At 44.6% G+C, this 19,358-nt stretch overlaps 1 protein-coding gene across 1 annotated transcript in view; it reads right to left on the bottom strand.

Annotated features, from left to right (window-relative positions):
* LOC120029655 (unconventional myosin-XV-like) overlaps positions 1-16,094 on the bottom strand; it is a 31,884-nt gene extending 15,790 nt beyond the window's left edge. Inside the window, exons 1-22 of the mRNA XM_038974937.1 lie at positions 14,418-16,094; positions 14,034-14,210; positions 13,412-13,476; positions 12,830-12,893; positions 12,594-12,703; positions 12,323-12,397; positions 12,003-12,200; positions 11,823-11,886; positions 11,611-11,724; positions 11,277-11,456; positions 10,963-11,076; positions 9,397-9,455; positions 9,152-9,275; positions 8,867-8,962; positions 8,470-8,727; positions 8,303-8,369; positions 8,048-8,270; positions 7,904-7,949; positions 7,685-7,809; positions 7,360-7,474; positions 4,882-5,057; positions 4,664-4,754 (exon numbers count right to left, since the gene is read on the bottom strand). Coding sequence (XP_038830865.1) covers positions 4,664-4,754; positions 4,882-5,057; positions 7,360-7,474; positions 7,685-7,809; positions 7,904-7,949; positions 8,048-8,270; positions 8,303-8,369; positions 8,470-8,727; positions 8,867-8,962; positions 9,152-9,275; positions 9,397-9,455; positions 10,963-11,076; positions 11,277-11,456; positions 11,611-11,724; positions 11,823-11,886; positions 12,003-12,200; positions 12,323-12,397; positions 12,594-12,703; positions 12,830-12,893; positions 13,412-13,476; positions 14,034-14,210; positions 14,418-16,094 — 4,218 coding nt within the window. The remainder of the gene's footprint in view (positions 1-4,663; positions 4,755-4,881; positions 5,058-7,359; positions 7,475-7,684; positions 7,810-7,903; positions 7,950-8,047; positions 8,271-8,302; positions 8,370-8,469; positions 8,728-8,866; positions 8,963-9,151; positions 9,276-9,396; positions 9,456-10,962; positions 11,077-11,276; positions 11,457-11,610; positions 11,725-11,822; positions 11,887-12,002; positions 12,201-12,322; positions 12,398-12,593; positions 12,704-12,829; positions 12,894-13,411; positions 13,477-14,033; positions 14,211-14,417) is intronic.
* Between the last annotated feature and the right edge of the window lie 3,264 nt (positions 16,095-19,358).

The raw sequence follows: 19,358 nt of genomic DNA, 5'->3' as shown, positions 1-19,358 counted from the left end.
GTAGCTTGGAGCCAACTCTTGGAGCCAAATCTGAAAATAGCAATGCTGGGTGATTTGAAAAGTCATCATCAATCAATCAATAATATAATAATACTTTTAGCAAAAATATTTATCTTTAATTTACAATCTGTTGAAACTATGAGAATAGAAAGGTTCAGAACTCTTGTGAAACATCACAGTTGAAAAATATATGGCAAATGAAAATCAAAACCGGACGGTGTTAAGAGAGAAGGGAGGGGTTGTGTGAAGCTGAAGGAAGGGACTAAAAACAACAAGATAACTCATGTAAAATATACTGGGTCCGTAAAATGTATATACTTTTCTGAAACAGCACAGTTAAAAATATATGTTAAATGGAAATAAAAACGTATGGTCTTCAGAGATAGATGGGAGGGGTTGAGGGTAGCTGAAGGATGGGATTAAAAACAAAAAAATATATTACTATTGTAAAATAAATGTACAGTACCAGTCAAGTTTGGACACACCTACTCATTCAAGGGTTTTTCTTTATCTTTACTAATTTCTACATTGTAGAATAATAGTGAAGACATCAAAACTATGAAATAACACATATGGAATCACGTACTAACCAAAAAAGTGTTAAACAGGAGAAAAAGCCTTGATAGCTTTGCCCACTCTTGGCATTCTCTCAACCAGCTTCACCTGGAATGCTTTACCAACTGTTTTGAAGGAGTTCCCACATATGCTAAGCATTGACTGACCTTCATGTCTTAAAGTAATGGACTGTTGTTTCTCTTTGCTTATTTGAGCTGTTCTTGCCATAATATGGACTTGGTCTTTTACCAAATAGGGCTATCTTCTGTATACCACCCCTACCTTGTCATAACAGAACTGATTGGCTCAAACACAATAAGGAAAGGAATTGCACAATTCAACAAGGCACACCTTTTAATTGAAATGCATTCCAGGTGACTACCTCACAAAGCAGGTTGAGAGAATGCCAAGAGTGTGCAAAGCTGGCATCAAGTCAAAGGTTGGCTACTTTGAAGAATCTCAAATATATAATATATTTTGATTTGTTGAACCCTTTTTTGGTTACTACATGATTCCATGTGTTATTTCATAGTTTTGATGTTTTCACTATTATTCTACAATGTAGAAAATAGTAAAGATAAATAAGAACTCTGGAGTAGATGTGTCCAAACTTTTGACTGGTTCTGTTTATATTTACAAAAAGCATATATGGGGATTGGAAATGATGCAGACAATTACAATGATGGAAGCTACAATCTATCTGCAATATTAAAGCTGATCTACCCCCCCCCCCCCCCCCCCCCCCCCACACACACACACACAAAAAAGTTTAAATTCAAACATCACTTATCAAACAATATACATGATTAAGTAACGGGTTATAAGTGCTGACAAATAGCCTCTCTTTCTCTCGCCTGGCAAGAGCGTCCATAGTACAATTTCCATAAAACAATAACACCCAATGAAAGAAATTCAATGAACAGCACATAATAAGGAAACTAAAGGAAACTAAAAGAAGAATGTGGATTAATAATTTAAACCAAGGCAGTAATCACTACATGACCAAAAGTATGTGGACACCTGCTCGTCAAACATCTCATTCCAAAATCATGGTCATTAATATGGAGTTGGTCCCCCCTTCGCTACTATAACAGCTTCCACTCTTCTGGGAAGGCTTTACACTAGATGTTGCTGTGGGGACTTGCTTCCATTCAGCCACAAAAGCATTAGTGAGGTTGGGCACTGATGTTGGGTGATTAGGCCTGGCTCACAGTCTGCATTCCAATTCACCCCAAAGATGTTCGATGGGGTTGAGGTCAGGGCTCTGTGCAGGCCAGTCAAGTTCTTCAACAACGATCTCGACAAACCATTTCTGTATGGACCTCGCTTTGTGCACTGGAGCATTGTCACACTGAAACATGGGGGCCTTCCCCAAACTGTTGCCACAAGTTGGAAGCACAGAATTGTCTAGTATGTCATTGTATGCTGTAGAGTTAAGATTTCCCTTCACTGGAACTACGAGGCCTAGCCCAAACCATGAAAAACAGCCCCAGACCATTATTCCCCCACCAAACTTCACAGTTGGCACTATACATTCGGGCAGGTAGCGTTCTCCTGGCATCCGCCAAACCCAGATTCGTCAGTCGGACTGCCAGATGGTGAAACGTGATTCATCACTCCAGAGAACGCATCTCCACTGTGCCAATGGTGGCGAGCTTTACAACCCTCCAGCCGACATTTGGCATTGTGCATGGTGATCTTAGGCTTGTGTGCGGCTGCTCGGCCATGGAAACCCATTTCATGAAGCTCCCGACGAACAGTTCTTGTGCTGACCTTGCTTCTAGAGGTATTTTGGAACTCAGTAGTGAGTGTTGCAACCGAGGACAGATGATTTTTACGCGCTACACGCTTCAGCGTGCTGCTACTTCACGGCTGTGCTGTTGTTGCTCCTGGATGTTTCCACTTCACAATAACAGCACTTATAGTTGACCGGGGCAGCTCTAGCAGGGCAGAAATGTGACTGACTTGTTGGAAATGTGGCATTCTACGACGGTGCCACATTGAAAGCCACTGAGCTCTTCAAAAAAAAAAGGCCTTTCTACTGCCAGTATTTGTCTATGGAGATTGCATGGCGGTGTGCTCGATTTGTTTTTTTACAACTGTACGGAACGGGTGTGGCTGAAATAGCCAAATTCACTCATTTGAAGGGGTGTCCACATACTTTTGTATATATAGTGTATAAAGAGAGGAAGAGTAGAAATTCCCAATAAAGCATCCATGGTAACATAGCAAAACCTATAAACCTATTATCAACAGTATACCCTTCCATCTCACTTTCACCCTCTCTCTCTCTCTCCTTTTCCCTCGCAATCCCCCCTTCTCATTCAGTCTTCATTCGACAAAATAATAAATAAAGCATTGAGCTGAAGAAAACTAATATCAAAGTATTAAAAAAACGACATGATAATGAATTATAAATAGAAGAGCCTACCTGTTAACAATCCTGAGGTGTAAGAGTTACTCCAGAGTGAGACAGACTGACCGGCAGAACGAGAGATGCTACAGCCTCTAATTTCAGTAATAAGGGTTGAAGTCCGAAAACAATAGGACTATGTGGCTAGAGGTGTGTGTGTGTCTGTGTGTAACAGGAAACAGAGAGAGAATGGGTGTGGTAAGTGTAGGTAAATTGGAGGAGGAGAGGAGAGGGCTGAAATATTTACATGGGTGACCACACCCTATTTCCATCCCATTACCTGGCAGTGACGCATTGAGGGCACAGCAGGCTAACTGGTGACACATTCACTTCAATTCACTTACGCCTTTCATCCCAAAAATCAGTTATAGGATCAAAAGTACACAATTCCTGTAACTACATGGGTAAAGTCACCCGTTTTTGCCAGGTAAGTGAGTGGACAACTTAGTCAAGTAATATTCTTTAAAAACAGAAGGGATCCACACCCATATATGTATTAACACGTAGATATAAAATCAGTCCCAACTTCTTAAGATCCTAGTTTAGTAACCGTGGAAACTAGAACACTCCTTGTAGTATTTATAAGGGTCTCTCCTCACAGGAAGTGACTGTATCGTAACCTACGGATCGGAACTATGGACGCCTCGGCCCTCCCCAAACACAAAGATATGGGTTTCAACAAACAGTTACTATGTCAACACAATGAGAAATACTTGAACTTATTCCAAAACTGAAGTTCTCAACACAGTCAACTCCTCAGAGTCCAAAGTCTACTGAATCTGAAAAGGAACCAGGGCTATTTATTTAACCATGGCAGGGGTGAATATAAACATGAGTAACAAACACCAACAGGTAATACCAAAGCAACATTCATACAGTTTGCAAAACTTTACCAAGGCAACAATATAGCACAATAAACGTAAAAACAGCCAGGCTCCCACGCTGGTCCAAGGCCATAGGATTAAACTACAGTAGTAGACTACGTAAGGTATTATATTACGGTACAACAACAGTATCAAGATGCATTCAAGGAGGATTCAGGCAAAACATGGAAGGTGATGACTTCAGGGTGGGAGAGAGGGAAGGGGGAAACGACTTCAGGGTGGGAGAGAGGGAAGGGGGAAACGACTTCAGGGCGGGAGAGAGGGAAGGGGGAAACGACTTCAGGGCGGGAGAGAGGGAAGGGGGAAACGACTTCAGGGCGGGAGAGAGGGAAGGGGGAAACGACTTCAGGGTGGGAGAGAGGGAAGGGGGAAACGACTTCAGGGTGGGAGAGAGGGAAGGGGGAAACGACTTCAGGGCGGGAGAGAGGGAAGGGGGAAACGACTTCAGGGTGGGAGAGAGGGAAGGGGGAAACGACTTCAGGGTGGGAGAGAGGGAAGGGGGAAACGACTTCAGGGTGGGGGAGAGGGAAGGGGGAAACGACTTCAGGGTGGGAGAGAGGGAAGGGGGAAACGACTTCAGGGTGGGAGAGAGGGAAGGGGGGAAAACATTCCTCCTTTACACCTGTGATAGGGATCCTTTACCACTGGTGTTGTGCAACAGAATGGACTGAGGCAGGAATTTATAGCACTATCTATAAAGGCTGTAAACATAATATGGTTGCCAAGTAACACGTTAATTGTCTCAGTTATAGATAGGCTGATTATTTTCTGTGTGTGTGTGTGTGTGTGTGTGTGTGTACATGTATCTTACCCTCCACTGTCGTCTCTTGATTGTGTTCCTGGTGATCATCATTGCAGCCCAGAACTGAGTGAAGGACAGTCTCAGACGCTTGTAATACTGCCTGTACACAGACGGGGCGCCAGTCAGTCACTTTCAGGTGGACACACAAACTGCAATCTCAATATTTTTCTTTTTTCTTCTGTCTCCTCCCTTGTTTACACATCTCTCTCTCTCTCATCTCTCCATACCTGGCCTGATGTCCTCGTATGTGGCTCTGGATGACAATGGCCTTTTGTTTGAAGAACCTAAAGTTACGTCTGCAAATGAACCCTCTGATGTTCCTCTGGATGGTAACCGCAGCCCAGGTCTGAGTGCTGTTCCACTTGTCCTCCACACACTGGTACAGCACCTCCTTCAGAAACACCTGCACGCACGCCACACATTAAATACTTCATTTGAATCCACCAATCCAATTTACATTCAAAAAGGATCCAAACTTTTCAAACGGCACTCAAGTGTACAGAAAGTACTCCTTCTCCAAACAGCTAGCCTGCCACGACAGCTGAAACAGAGCAGTATCTAGCCAATTGCTTTGCCCTAGTTTTTGGCAGGCCCACAATCTGGATGCCACGCACTGCAAGCCTCTGTACGTGGTCGAGACGGCCAAATATCAGCGCCAGCAGCTTGCACCTACACCCGAGGCTGTCCGAGCGTGCCACGAGGGGCTGGCAATTAAGAAGCTTGTCAGCAATGGCCTGCTCCATGCAGTCGTCAAATGAGCAGCCAACTTCCAAAATGAGCGCCTCCCCTCACAACAACATCTGCCATATTTGGCACACAGGAAAACACATCAGCATTAAACCAGGTTCCTCTTACACAATCAATCAATCAAATGTATTTATAAAGCCCCTTTTTTTAAACTTTTTTTTTTTTACATCAGATGATGTCACAAAGCGCTGTACAGAAACCCAGCCTAAAACCCCAAACAGCAAGCAATGCAGAAGTAGGGTGGCCAGGAAAAACTCCCTAGAAAGGCCAGAACCCAGGAAGAAACCTAGAGAGGAACCAGGCTCTGAGGGATGGCCAGTTCTCTTCTGGCTGTGCCGAGTGGAGATTATAACAGAACATGGCCAAGATGTTCAAACGTTCATAGATGACCAGCAGGGACAGCAATGTTTATGGATATGTGCTATTGGTGAGACAACTTGTCTCACAACGCTGGCTATCAGGTAGAGAAATCGGTCACGACTATCAACGAACAGCAACCATTCATAACATTGGCAACAGACTTCATTACATTTGATTCAAAAGGCACTCGCACATCTGAGCAAACTTTTTGCAGGTGCATAGCAACAGTTGAACAAGATGAATGAAAAAGGAAACCGCACACTGCTCTTGATAGTATCAGTAATAAGCTTACGTATCGGCCTCATGGCCTTCATCAGAGCTTTAGTGAATTTTATGTATGTAGAATAAAAAATGGATCACGGTTTGCAGGGTACCAGAGCGATAGATTATATTTTGTTTGTAGAATTTGCAGCCTCGCTTTAACAGTAAAAGTATTGTGCTACATGGAATGGGAGACAGAGTGGTCAGCACAGTCCAGATCAGGGACGCAGGCCGGTCCAGTGCTGTCGTAGCTGCATCCATCTGAAACCAAGGAGTGTTGTCCTCGATGTAGGATGAGATGTTCCATCATGGGCAACAGAAGCTTCCGCAACAACACAGGGGTCTTACACAACAACACAGGGGTCTTACACAACAACACAGGGGTCTTACACAACAACACAGGGGTCATACACAGCAACACAGGGGTCTTACACAACAACACAGGGGTCATACACAACAACACAGGGGTCATACACAGCAACACAGGGGTCATACACAGCAACACAGGGGTCATACACAACAACACAGGGGTCATACACAACAACACAGGGGTCTTACACAACAACACAGGGGTCTGACACAACTACACAGGGGTCTGACAACAACACAGGGGTCTGACAACAACACAGGGGTCTGACACAACTACACAGGGGTCTGACACAACTACACAGGGGTCTTACACAACTACAGAGGCAGTCACTGGCACTGTTTGCATATGAGACCGTGTCCATCTGAGCTCCACTCCAGTCCTGTTACACAGGTCGTTGAGGTCCAGCTAGTCTGACCAGACTCCAAAAGCCACAGCACAAGTGTCCAATTTTCCATTGGCCTTCCGCCTGAAGCCCATTAAGTTGTCCTCAGTGTCCGTGGCCAGTTGGACCTTCCTCCTCCGTAGGGGTAGAAGGAGGGAAGCTCTGGCTAACTCCCCAGCTGTGGAGTCGTCAGTGTTGAGCATGTTCAACAGGTGAGTCAGTCTGGTAGCAGTGTAAATCCACTCAAAATCCGGGACACCCAAACCCCCCTCTCTTTGGCTCAGGAAGATAACGTCACGTGTGTGTGTTTAAGCATATCCACTTTCTCACCGCTTGAACAGTTTTGTTATTCATTTCCTTCAGAACCTGTGAGATATGCACATTTGCAAGCAGATGTTGAATCTTTGCTAGCGCCACACACACACACACACACACACACACACACACACACACACACACACACACACACACGATCAAGTTTACTCTTTAGACCCTGGTCTAAGATACTAGACTTGGCTTGCTTGGATAGAGCTTATTTTTCTTCTATGAAACAACTGTACAACGTTACAGTGGCTTCTTAGGTACCTTAGTGAGTCCTAGCTGGTACTGTCCCTCATCAGCCCCTACAAAGTTCAGCAACGCCACGGTCTGCTCCTTATCAGACATGGTGGCTGGTCGCTCCACCAGGAGGATCCCATACCTGGGTAAGAGGGAGATGGGACAAGAGGGATAATAACCATTTGAGGAGAAGCTCACCTAGATCTATGAAGCAGCAAGTGGTGGTTGGCTCTGAGCTTTACTTTCTCCCAGTGAGATGCTAGTATACTGTACGGTTGGTACTGTATGTGTGTGGATGGTGGTTAAACCGTGTGAATGAATATTAGTTTGCGTTGGTTGGTTTGTCCAGTACCTCTCCATAAAGAAGGAGAAGGGGATGCGGATGGGGAATCCCTCCTTCCTGATGGTGATGGTCTCAAGTATCCCAGCATGCCTCAGCTGGGTTGACACATAGTCCACATCAAAGATACCGGGAAGCTGAGGGCAGACGGACAGGATACGAGATCATATAGGTTTGTAACTTTTGGCCTAGAAAGGGTGCAATTGGCTACATTTAATGTTGCATACCCACCTTGACATAATTTGGCTTGAAACACCGAATAAAGGTGGTTTTACACCTGGATGGAAGGAAAAAACACAGGTCATCCACCACTGCCTTGCTTCTCTCAGCAAACAAATTGAAAATATATTTTGCCTTCTTGTAAAAGACCCTGACCTCTCTAGTCGTGTGGTGAGCTCAGTCAGGGACTGTTGGAAGTGTGCTGCCACCGTGGAGGGCTGTTGCCTGTGACCTTTACCCCTCCAGCCCAACTCTCTCTGCTGCAGGTAATTATCCTGCACCTTACGGAACAGCCCTGACACCATCTGAGATACAGAGATCGATTGATTGATTGAATGGGTAATTGAGTGAGTGAGTGATTGATTGAATCCCCTTAAGCCTACAGGAATTACAAGTTCACCTTCAGTCTACTCCGAGCAAACAGCTCAACCACCTCTGTACGGAACTGATCATGGTTCTTATTCAGAAAGTTATGGACCTACGGAGAGAGAGGAATATAAAGAAAAAAATCACTCTGTCCATCCATATAAACATGTCCTAACTCAGTGGTTCCTAAACACTTAAGAAGCTAGAACCACCTGGTACGTGACAGCTCCGGCGTAGTGATAGACAGTGAAGACAGGCAGAGGGATCTTGGGTTTAGTGTAGTATGGGCTGTTCCCATGGTGATAGTGGCACTTTTGGAGGAAGGTGTGGTCGGTGGCCTGGGGTAGGCAGGTCTGGTCATCCAGTATACGGAGGATACCATGTGGTCTGGAGGAGATGAGGTCTAGACAGGAGTGGAAGTCCTGCAGTGGGACGGGGTACCACTGGATCTGCTCTGTACTGTACTCTTCCTGGAGAACACACACACGAACGCACAAGCGCCACCGTTTTTAATCAGGATTCATGAATGTCAACCCCTTTAACTATTAGAGACGCACAATGACTTTACTGATTGTTTGACTTGTGAACTCTGACCCCTAGCCCACTGACCTGTTCCTGGGTCACCACGGCCTTGTTGACAAAGTGCTGCAGCTGCTCGTTGGCAAAGTTAATACACAGCTGTTCAAAGCTGTTCACTCCCAGGTCCTACAACACACAGGTAAATATATGTTTAATAAATGCATACAATAGGGCTGCCCAACCCTGTTCCTAGATAGCTGCAGTTCTGGAGGTTTTCGCTCCAACCCTAATCTAGCACACAATCTAGCATATTATCATTAGATTAAATCGCACATTCTCCATTAAACATTTACTGTGGTCCTCATTGCCGCCCACCTCAAAGCCGTAGATGTCCACTATCCCCACGGTGCTGTCCATTTCTGTAGGGCTCAGCCAATCATTGATCTGCTCCAACAGCCAATCGAACAACACAGAGTACAGGGCCTTGGCTATGGCATCTCTAGGAGAAAGGGATAGATAATAGCTAATTATTTTTCTATGCTGCTCTAGATAGTATTGATTAACTCCAAATATAAGGTGGAGGAGCTCACTCACACGGCAGTGCATGACTCGGTCAGTACCTGGATTCTATGGCACTTTCCACAGACAGGGGGCAGTAGATCCTGTCATAGGTTGTCTCCTGAGGAGGGACAGGTACAGTGCCTTCAGAAAAAAATTCACACCCCTTGACTTTTTCCACATTCTGTTGTGTTACAGCCTGAATTTAAATTGGATTCAATTGAGATGTTTTTTTTCACTGGCCTACACACAATAATGTCAAAGTGGAATTATGTTTTTCCCATTTTTACAAATCAATTAAAAATGAAAAGCTGAAATGCCTTGAGTCAATAAGTATTCAACCCCTTAGTTATGGCAAGCATAAATAAGTTCAGGAGTAACCATTTGCTTAACAATGAACATAATACGTTGCTCTGTGTGCAATAAAGTATTTAGCATGATTTTTGAATGACTACGTCATCTCTGTATCCCACACATAGTTATCTGTAAGGTCCCTCACGCGATCAGTGAATTTCAGACACAGATTCAACTACAAAGACCAAGGAGGTTGTCCAATGCCTCACAAAGGGTACCTATTGGTAGATGGGTAAAAATAAAAACAAATGGTGACTTTAAAACAGTTGAAGAGTTTAATGGCTGTGATAGGAGAAAACTGAGGATGGCTCAACAACATTGTAGTTATTCCACAATACTAACCTAATTGACAGAGTGAAAGGGAAGCCAGTACAGAATAAAAATCTTCCAAAACATCATTCATGTTTGCAACAAGGCACTGAAGTAACACTGCAAAAAATGTGGCAATGCAATTAACTTTTTGTCCTGTATACAAAGAGTTTTGTATGGGGCAAATCCAATACAACACTTTACTGAGTACCAGCCTCCATATTTTCAAGCATAGTGGTGGCTGCATCATGTTATGGGTATGCTTGTAATCGTTAAGGACTGGGGAGTTTTTCCAGGATAAAACATTTTACTGAATGGAGCTAAGCACAGGCAAAATCCCAGAGGAAAACCTGGTTAAGTCTGCTTTTCACCAGACACTGGGAGATGAATTCACCTTTCAGCAGGACAATAACCTAAAACACAAGGCCAAATCTAAACTGGAGTTGCTTACCAAGAAGACCGTGAATGTTCCTGAGTGGCAAAGTTACAATTTGACTTGAATCTACTTGAAGATCTACGGGAAGACCTAAAAATTGTTGTCAAGCTATGATTAACAACCGATTTGACAGAGCTTGAAAAAATGTAGAACATAATAATGGGCAAATGTTGCACAATCCAGGTGTGGAAAGCTCAGAGACTGACCCAGAAAGACTCAAAGCTGTAATCACTGCCAAAAGTGCTTCTACAAATTATTGTCTCAGGGGTGTGAATACTTCTGGAAATTAGATACTGTATTTCTATATTTCCTTTTACAATAACTGGAAATGTTTTCACTTTGTTCTTATGAGGTATTGTGTGTAGATAGGTGAGAAGAAAATCCATTAAATCCATTTTGAATTCACACTAACTAAATGTGTAATAAGTCAAAGGGTACGAATACTTTCTGAAGGCACTGTAGATCAGCTAATGTATGAATAGTTCAAGAAGATTAAAGGGTGAAGGCATGGCGAAGGGTTTGTTCTGACCGTGACTTTGTGTGTGATGACTGTCTGTAGGGCCTCTGAAGACACCTGCAAGAGAGAACCTACTCTCCTGGCCTCCGCCTCACTGAAGATACGGGCCACCTCAAACGACTCACTCTAGATACACACAAAAGTACAGTATTAGATATTTCTTTACTGTCTGTTTCTCACATATACTGTATATCAAACATACAAATGAATGAAAAACATCCAAAACATGTGCAAACTTCAAAATGCATACTACTCTGAACAACTCACATCCTCTTTGAGCACAGACAGACACCTCCTCCCCTAAGAATACACTCACCCTCCCTTACCCACTCTCTCACACACACCTCGTAGGAACTGAAGCAGATATTCCCCAGCTGTAGTATGGAGGAGAGGATGGCCCAGACTGTGGAGATCTGGTCGGCATGTAGACCAATCGTCTCAAAGCACTGGACCAACAACAGGAAGTCCTGTTTGTCCAGCTTCCCCTTCAGCTCACAGGACCCGCCCTGACACAGAGAGGGAGGGCGAAGTAATCTATTCAGCTCGACTGATTGTTCCCTCAATCCTGGTCCAGGGAACACCTGGGATGTGCAGGGTTTTTTGATTCTACTAACGGATTCTATTCATTTGATCCTACTGATTCTACTAATTGGGGCTTACTTGGTTGAGGTAGTAGTATGTCTCTGCTCCCTGCAGATAGAGCTCCTGTTTATCCCAGTCGTTCATCCCCGCCAGCAGCTCATAGAACACATGGTAGTTCCTCTCCTCATCGGACTAATGCAGAGACAGTACAAGTTAGGTAAACCATGAGTAAAGTGTCAGACTGTGGCTATGAGGAATATGCACCCAGTCGTCTCACACGAAGACCTCACCTGGAAGACCACGCGTGACTTCTCAAGAAGGTACTTTGACAGCGAAGTCCCCACCACCACACCCCTGTCGAGCAATTAAAAAGATTAAAATGCATTTTTTCCCTCCAGTTTCATGCCAATTGAACGCAACTTTGTTTCTCTACAGAGTGAAAGAGATGAGGTTCCTAGAGGAGGACATACTGGAGAATGTGGATGTGAAGGTATTTGCCAAAGCGACTGGAGTTGTTGTTGAGGATGGTCTTGGCATTACCAAAACTCTCTAGAATCGGCAGCACCTCCATGGGCTGTCTGAGGTTGTTGTTCCTGCCTTGGTACATGGAGCTGAGGTAGTGGACTATAAGCTTGGTGGCCTCAGTCTTACCTGATCCACTCTGACCACTGTAGAAAGACAGAATACACTTCAGAACAGTTGTAGACAAGATGATAGGTCAATACAGTCCTCTAAAGAGAGAAGGAGAACAGGAAAGAGAGAAAGAAAGAGACTGGTGCCTCTGACATACCTTATGACGATGCACTGTTCTTGTGGTGAGCTCTGAGATTGGCTGAAGGCTGCATCGGCGATGGCATAGACATGGCTGCACAAATAGATACACACCCACAGACTTACATTAGCAACAGGTGGATTCCCTTGGCGTTACTCTGTGCTTGTTACTCTGCTGTCACTCAGATTGGCAACATAGTTATAATTGTGTTATTCTGTCATTACAGTGGCTTTGGTTCATTCTAGGGTTTACTCTTGATTTACTCCTGGGTTACTCTGCTGTTACTCACGGAGGGTTGCGTTTCTGCTCCTTGCCCTGGTACTGCTGTCGGAGGTCCTCTGTGTAGAGGTTAAGGGGCTTGAAGGGGTTAAGTGACAGCAGCATGTTACCTATGTACGTCTGGGACACACAGGGAAGATGATGGTTATCTGATATGGCTGAGAGGTAGAGCTGAGATATACATGTTTATATGGAGAGAGAGATCAGTCTGAGTTTTTCCTCGTGTTCAGTTGTAAGGTTACATACGTAGATGGAGTCACGGTGAAACCTCTTCTTCAGATTCAGCAGCACAGAGCTCTCACACACCTCCCTGGAGACATACACCAGTTAACAGAGAGAGGTGTGTGTGTGTGTAGGGTACCTTCTAAATGTAATCCGTCACAGTTACAAGTTGCCTGTCCATAATTGTAATCAGTAACGTAATTTTTTTGATTACCCCAAATCGGTAACGTGATTACTTTCTTTTGGATGACTTTTCCCTTAAGAAGCATTAGAAGAAGACAAAGGAGCCATCAAACACATTTGGTGTCTCTGACTGGTTGTCAGATTCGCTCAGGTGGAACAAACTTAAACTTGCACCTTTCAATGCTGAATTGAATGTCATTATGAAAACAGAAAGGTGTCCTAATATATCTTTTTCCCGCAAACATCCTTTCTGAATTATAAGTTATCCTAGAAGTACTCATCTAGTTTTTCAAAAGTATCTAGTCTGATTACAATATTTTTGCAGGTAAAGTCCACAGTTCAAAAAAACAAAATGCAATCAGATTACATGTAATCAGTTACTCCCATTACCCTGTCTGTGTGCACGCGCTCTCTCTCACTCACTCAAGCTGGGATAGATCCTCCACCTCGTCCACCTCCACAGCCTGGTCAGACCCTGGCATCGCTACCTGAAGGTGAAGCCAGAGCAGGCACATGTCAGCCACACGTCCCCCTCCAGAACCATGTACAATGGATCTTTCTCCTAACCCATTTACTGTGCCTTCTTTCTGTAGCTAGATTTCTTGTCTAGCAGTAACTGTTTTTTTCTCTTTTCATTGTACTCTAACCATATCCCTCAGTCCCGTAACCCCACCCAGAGCCCCTCTACCACAGGTAACCAATACATCTGTATTCATGGGAAAGGCTGAGTCACTGTGATAGTTGATACACTGTATGCCTGTGCTATGCTCTATTGTATTGGTACTGACGAGAAAATAAATAAACTAGTAGAGGTCTGTGTTACAGGCTTTAGTCAATACACACAGAGACTGACAGCGGTGAATAGGAAGTGGGATGCTTAGTGAACAAGGGTTAGTAGTTATATTGCCTGTTTTGCTCTCAAACATGCTTACCCTGAAGCTACAGCATGTCCAAATGAAGTTATCCGTGCTGTGAAGACGTTGGTCCAGCGCTTCGCGGGTACATACTGTAAGTTCAATAAATAAAGCCAGAACAATCTCAGTACCGTTGTGTTGTTGAGGCGACTCTCCAGCATGTCCTGAGCAGGGTCCTCAGATTCCCAGGGTCCTCTCCCGTTGTGGGTCGGTACAGTCCTGGCCTGGTTCCCATCCTCGTACACCGTCCACTTGGTCAGCTTCTCCACTGTCTGGTGGGGCAGGAGGGTATCCGCTCGCAGCCAGTCCTGTTGAGGGAGGGGATCATAGTGGAGTTTTGTGTAACAATTATAATTGTGACGGTATCGCGACATCAGTCATATCGTGATACCCGAGAGGCTTACGGAAATTGGTTAACTGAAATGCTATCCTCCTATCCACATATTTTAAATGTTTTCTGTTAGATATTATTATAATAAAAAGAAAACAATTCATTACCAAAAGGTCATCCATACCTGGGGGTCTCCGCTCATGCGAGTCGTCCCAGCCCAGTGCACCTCCAGAGGGCCGACGGGGTACAGCCCCCCCCCTCCCATCAGCTGGGCCACCTCTCGATCAGCCTCTTCTTCATAGTACGACCCCACCCTAGACCCAACTCTGGCTGGTTCTCCAGTCAGTCTGACAGGTTCTCCAGACTCAGGACCATCAGTGGGGGGTCCGGCAAAAGCAGCTCCTGTCTCCCTGTCTGGGACTATAGCTCCACGGCTGGGTCCTACTTCAATTGCAGCAGTAGCAAGAGGCTTGGATAGCTTGGTCAATTTGAATTGATCGTTGCCCAGTTTGCCCCTGGCTGCCTGGAGGATGCTGAAACCCTCATTGCCTTTAAGTGCCGCCTCCCTTTTCCTGTCCTCGTTGCTGGTCTCCGGTGTGGGTCTCTGTGCTCCTGTGCTCCCATTTGTACTTTCAGTCCTCCTTGGCTCTGGTGCTGCTCCAGGAACAGGCTTCTTTATGGACTTGAGGAGGGTGAGGTCCGGTTTGACCGGGAGTACCAGTCTGGCTCCTGGTTTGGGGGGCTTGGGTGCTTCGAGGGTGGCTCCCACAGCAGTGCTGGAGCCTGGGGTGGAGGAGGAGGCTTGCTGAGCAGTCTGGGATGGCTGTGCTGGTAGGATTCCTTTGGCCTTTCCCATGCCCAGCTTGTTCATCCTGGGGAGCACGATGGCTGCTGGAGGGGAGGTGGAGTGGGGGTCGTCACCAGACTCCCCCGCTTGCCTCTTCTGGGTGACAGCAGACTTATCTTCGGCTCCGTTTCCAGAGGTTCGGTTCTTCTTGCTGGCTAGGCTGGTCTTACTAGCCGCACGCATGGCCATCCGATGTTTAAGCAGGCTGTGTTTGGAGCTAGTGGCTCCCTCCCTCTGTTTGATGGCTTGGAGAGGGAGCCAATGGGAGAAGCCAATGGCCTGGGTCACTACTTTCAGTTTACTCCTCAGGTTGAACCCTTTGGGCATCTTCCCCCTGATCCAACCCGAGACATGGCGTAGAGTCGTCACACCTTTCCTACGAGTGACGAGACTGTCCGTGGGTTTGGCTGAGACTGCATCTGTAGACCCGGCTGTAGTTGCTTCCTCTCCAGGCTTGACCAGCATTTTATTGCTCCTTTGTCGAACAGATGCCATCTTGACTCTGCCCAGGACCAGGCCAATGTTTTTCCTGCTCCCCTGTTTGGTTTCTCCTTCACCATCTTGTTGCTCCTCTTTCGCTTGTTCCTGTTCTCCTTCAACCAGACAGGCTTTGAGGTCATTTCCTTTTGATTTCAATAGCATCATCCGTGATGGGCCTTTAGGGGCTTTGGATGAAGTTGAGGCAGCCTCATCCTCCTGCGACTCCAATGGGGAAGAAGAAGCATTCTTGTCTTTGATGGAGGTTTTTGTTTGTTTGGCTAGCTTCAGGATCTGGGCCTTGTGTTTTGCAGCGTCAGCCTTGCTGAGGGAGACATCTTTCAGAGGCTGGGCTTCTTCCTCTGCTGGAGTAGCTTTCTGTTTCCCTTTCCCTTTTTTTCCCTCAGCTTTTTCAGCTTTCTTTTTCTCAGCTTTCTTTGCTTTCTCTGCTTTCTTTTTCTCTGCTTTCGTGGGTTTCTGGGCTTTCTTAGGTTTGTCAACCTTCTCTTGAGCTTGGCCCTTTTTTTTCATGAACATCTTGGATTTCAGACCCCCTACCGGTGCAGTGACGCTGGTCGTCAAACTGAGTGGTGGCACAGCGGTGGCTTTCTTGGGCGACCCTCTTTTCCTTGAAGTTACCTTCTCAGATTCACCCCCATCGCTGGTCACTGCCACTGATTCTTCCTCTTCCTCACTGGTACTGACTGGCTCCTCTTCAAGTTCCCATCGTTTCCTGATTTGCACTGGAGGTTCCTTTTCTGATTCTTCCTTTACCTGCCCCCCTGTGCTTCTCTCCGTGTCTGACACCTCAACCTCCTCTTCGCTGCTATCCTGTGTCGCCTCTGTCTCGAGCCCTTCTGTCTCAGTTGTCTCCTCTATACAAACTAGCTCCTCCTCCTCCTCGCTCTCCTCCACTGAACTCTCTCCTTCGCTCTCAGATTCCTCAGTCTCCTCTGTTTCACTCACTATGACACCTCTTTTTTTTACAGGCTTTGTTATAGGTGTGTCTGCCCTCCCTCCTTTGGTTGGGGGTATTTTTGATCCAGGTTTAGATTTGATAGCTTTATTCGTACCGCCATCAACTGTCATGCTTTTCTCCTTCTGAGGGGATGATCTACCATTCTGACTTTTCCCATTCACTGTTTTCTTCCCTTTAGGCTGTTGTTTAGTCTGCTCTTTACCTTTCTTGCTATTCTCCTCTTGCTTTTTCATTTTACTCTCTCCCTTTTTAGTCTTCCCTTTGCCATTGACCTCTTCTTTCTGGTCTACTGTTTCTTTTCCATTTGTCACTGCAGGTGGTGGTTTGGAACAATTATTTTCTCCTTTTTCCTTCGGTTTCTTTCCTGTGTTGGTTCTCTCATTTTCTCTACTGGTCCTACCTTTGGTTTTTACAAGTGACATGTCTGAAGGATGTCCTCTATCAGCTATTATTCATCTTTGGTTTGAATAAAATGATTACCTGCAGAATAGGAACATAACTACTAAGAATATGGTAGATAAGTTCAAGTTACACAGTACAGGAATGAATAACAACGTATGAGACATACATTTCTTTTAATAAGAAATAGCCTGAAATGACTGTTTGGATTTCATTGACATTTAAATATTTCTTATCATGTCTCTACTTTCAGTGAAACCTTCAACTTGCCTGTTAGCACAATAATTACTCTGGTGCTAACACATGAAGGTTTAGATCGATCAATGAATAAATAAATGCAAGGGCACCAGGTCAAGTAATGAGTCTGTCAACCATAGTCAGTCAGCATTAGGACAGGGTTTCAGGCGTTTTACACCTGGATGGCCACTTGACACACAAGTCTTAGGTTAGAGAGACAGATTAGCTGCTGACCCCATTAGCTACAGTATCACAACAGTACTATCATACTTGTCGTATAGTGGATAGTATATTATAATACAACATAGTACTTGCTATGGCTAACTACCACAATAACACAATTTAAGGTTATTGTGTTTATGTTAACCATTATTATCGTATAGAAAAACAAAACACAAATGAAACATCCTAAGTGGCTATAAATGTTTGATCTCAGATGGATAAAGTTACACTGCAGAGATCTAAACAATGTTTTATCTGTAGGTCAATCTAAATGGTTCTACCCTGCAGGGGTAGCGCAGTGAGAGGATGTATCAGGGTGATATAGCTTACCTGGCCTCTCAGGTGATCCTCAGGCATGGCTGGGGGTCCAGAAAGTGTTTCTGCTTGTCCTCAAGTACTGGTGTCACCTACACACACCAATAACGACAACAAACGCACACACTGACCAACCACCACACACAACTTAACCCCAAACAAAGACAACATACACACACAGTATTTGAATAATTTAACTGTCTTTGGCAGTCCGTTCAGATATACAGCTATTCATATGGGCAGCTGGTGAATGAGGGAGAGGAAATGTGAGAGCAGGTGTGTGGAGACACTGACAATAGGTGGTGACAGACAAGGGAGAGAGAGATGGAGAATGACAGAGCAGTGCCTTCTCAGAAAAGAGATTCCATCAGTGCTCTGGAATTAGGGCTATGCTCTCCTTCCATTTTCCCGCTTCTCTATTTCACCTTAAATTCATCATCTTCCAGTTGAATAGCATTATATAACTTATCTATAAAAACCTATGCAAACATTTTATTTATTATAATTATGGGCAAGGTATGTATCAACAACGTGAAGGCACTATATTGGCTACAAGGTGTACAATAAACTCTGAACAGAGCATTCTGGCATAGATCATCATAGTCCCTATTGGCTAAGGTGCTTTCTGGCACATTTGAACAGACAAATTAAATGCATTTCTCCCTTTTTCCACCAACATAGATTGTTTTGAGCTGCCTGGTGTTTGAGGGCATTCCTATAAGAGAGGTAAAGTTCCAGCAAAGCGATTGTGACCCAGGCAATAAGTGAACAAAGCACTGCTCCATAATGGTGCTGAAAACTCTTAGCTGTGCTTGTATGACAACTGATCCCTAATTTATCCACTTGACCTGCCAGCACCAAACTCACAAGGCTCAGGATAGAACCCAAGCGCAGAGCCATCAGATGTACTTTATTTTGACTGTTGAGGTTGAGTGGGGAACAGTCAGAGCGAGGCTTGAAGCAGCAACCCTGTAGTTCAATCAAGCAGTGAATGAAATCGAACTTCATAGAAAGACAGACACGTGAACTCTTGTGAAAAACATGTATTCATTTTCCAGCAGGACATTATGTAGTGTGAAAGTTATCAATCAAAAAAGTAGGGGTCTCATACTCCATCATTCACTACAAAAATATATTCTAGAGACCACAGAAATGCTAAAATACCCAGCATTTCAAGAAACAGTACCAAAATATTTTGTTGCAAGATCCGACTATAGCAGCCAACCCCCATTAAAAACACACCTAACCGTTAACAGGCAGAGAATCATATAGTACATATATATTAAACATTTGACTACAATATCTTAAAATTACATTCCTAAATAACATTACTCATTGCTGTGTTCAAAAAAGGGTTTACATAACATTTTAAAAACCAAGCCACCATAGAAAGTTGTAGCGTCATGTGCTACACAGGACAAATACCTACGTCAGGTTATAACTGGTTATTACACATTAATGCGCGGACGGTAGGAGAGGTAAGGAGGGAGGTCAGTTGGCAACAAAAGCTTGGGGAGACATTTTACGGCACAGTGGTCTTAAACTGCTAGTCTGGTAGTCAGATGTGTTTCTGAGTTGGCTAAAGCAGAGAAGCTGGCTAAAACAACAATAGGTCTGGCTACCAGGCTGGTGTTCGACCATATTGTGTG

The sequence above is a fragment of the Salvelinus namaycush genome, chromosome 35 (assembly GCF_016432855.1).
Source record: "Salvelinus namaycush isolate Seneca chromosome 35, SaNama_1.0, whole genome shotgun sequence".
Classification (NCBI taxonomy): Eukaryota; Metazoa; Chordata; class Actinopteri; order Salmoniformes; family Salmonidae; genus Salvelinus; species Salvelinus namaycush.
This window is presented reverse-complemented; position numbering and strand designations above follow the sequence as displayed.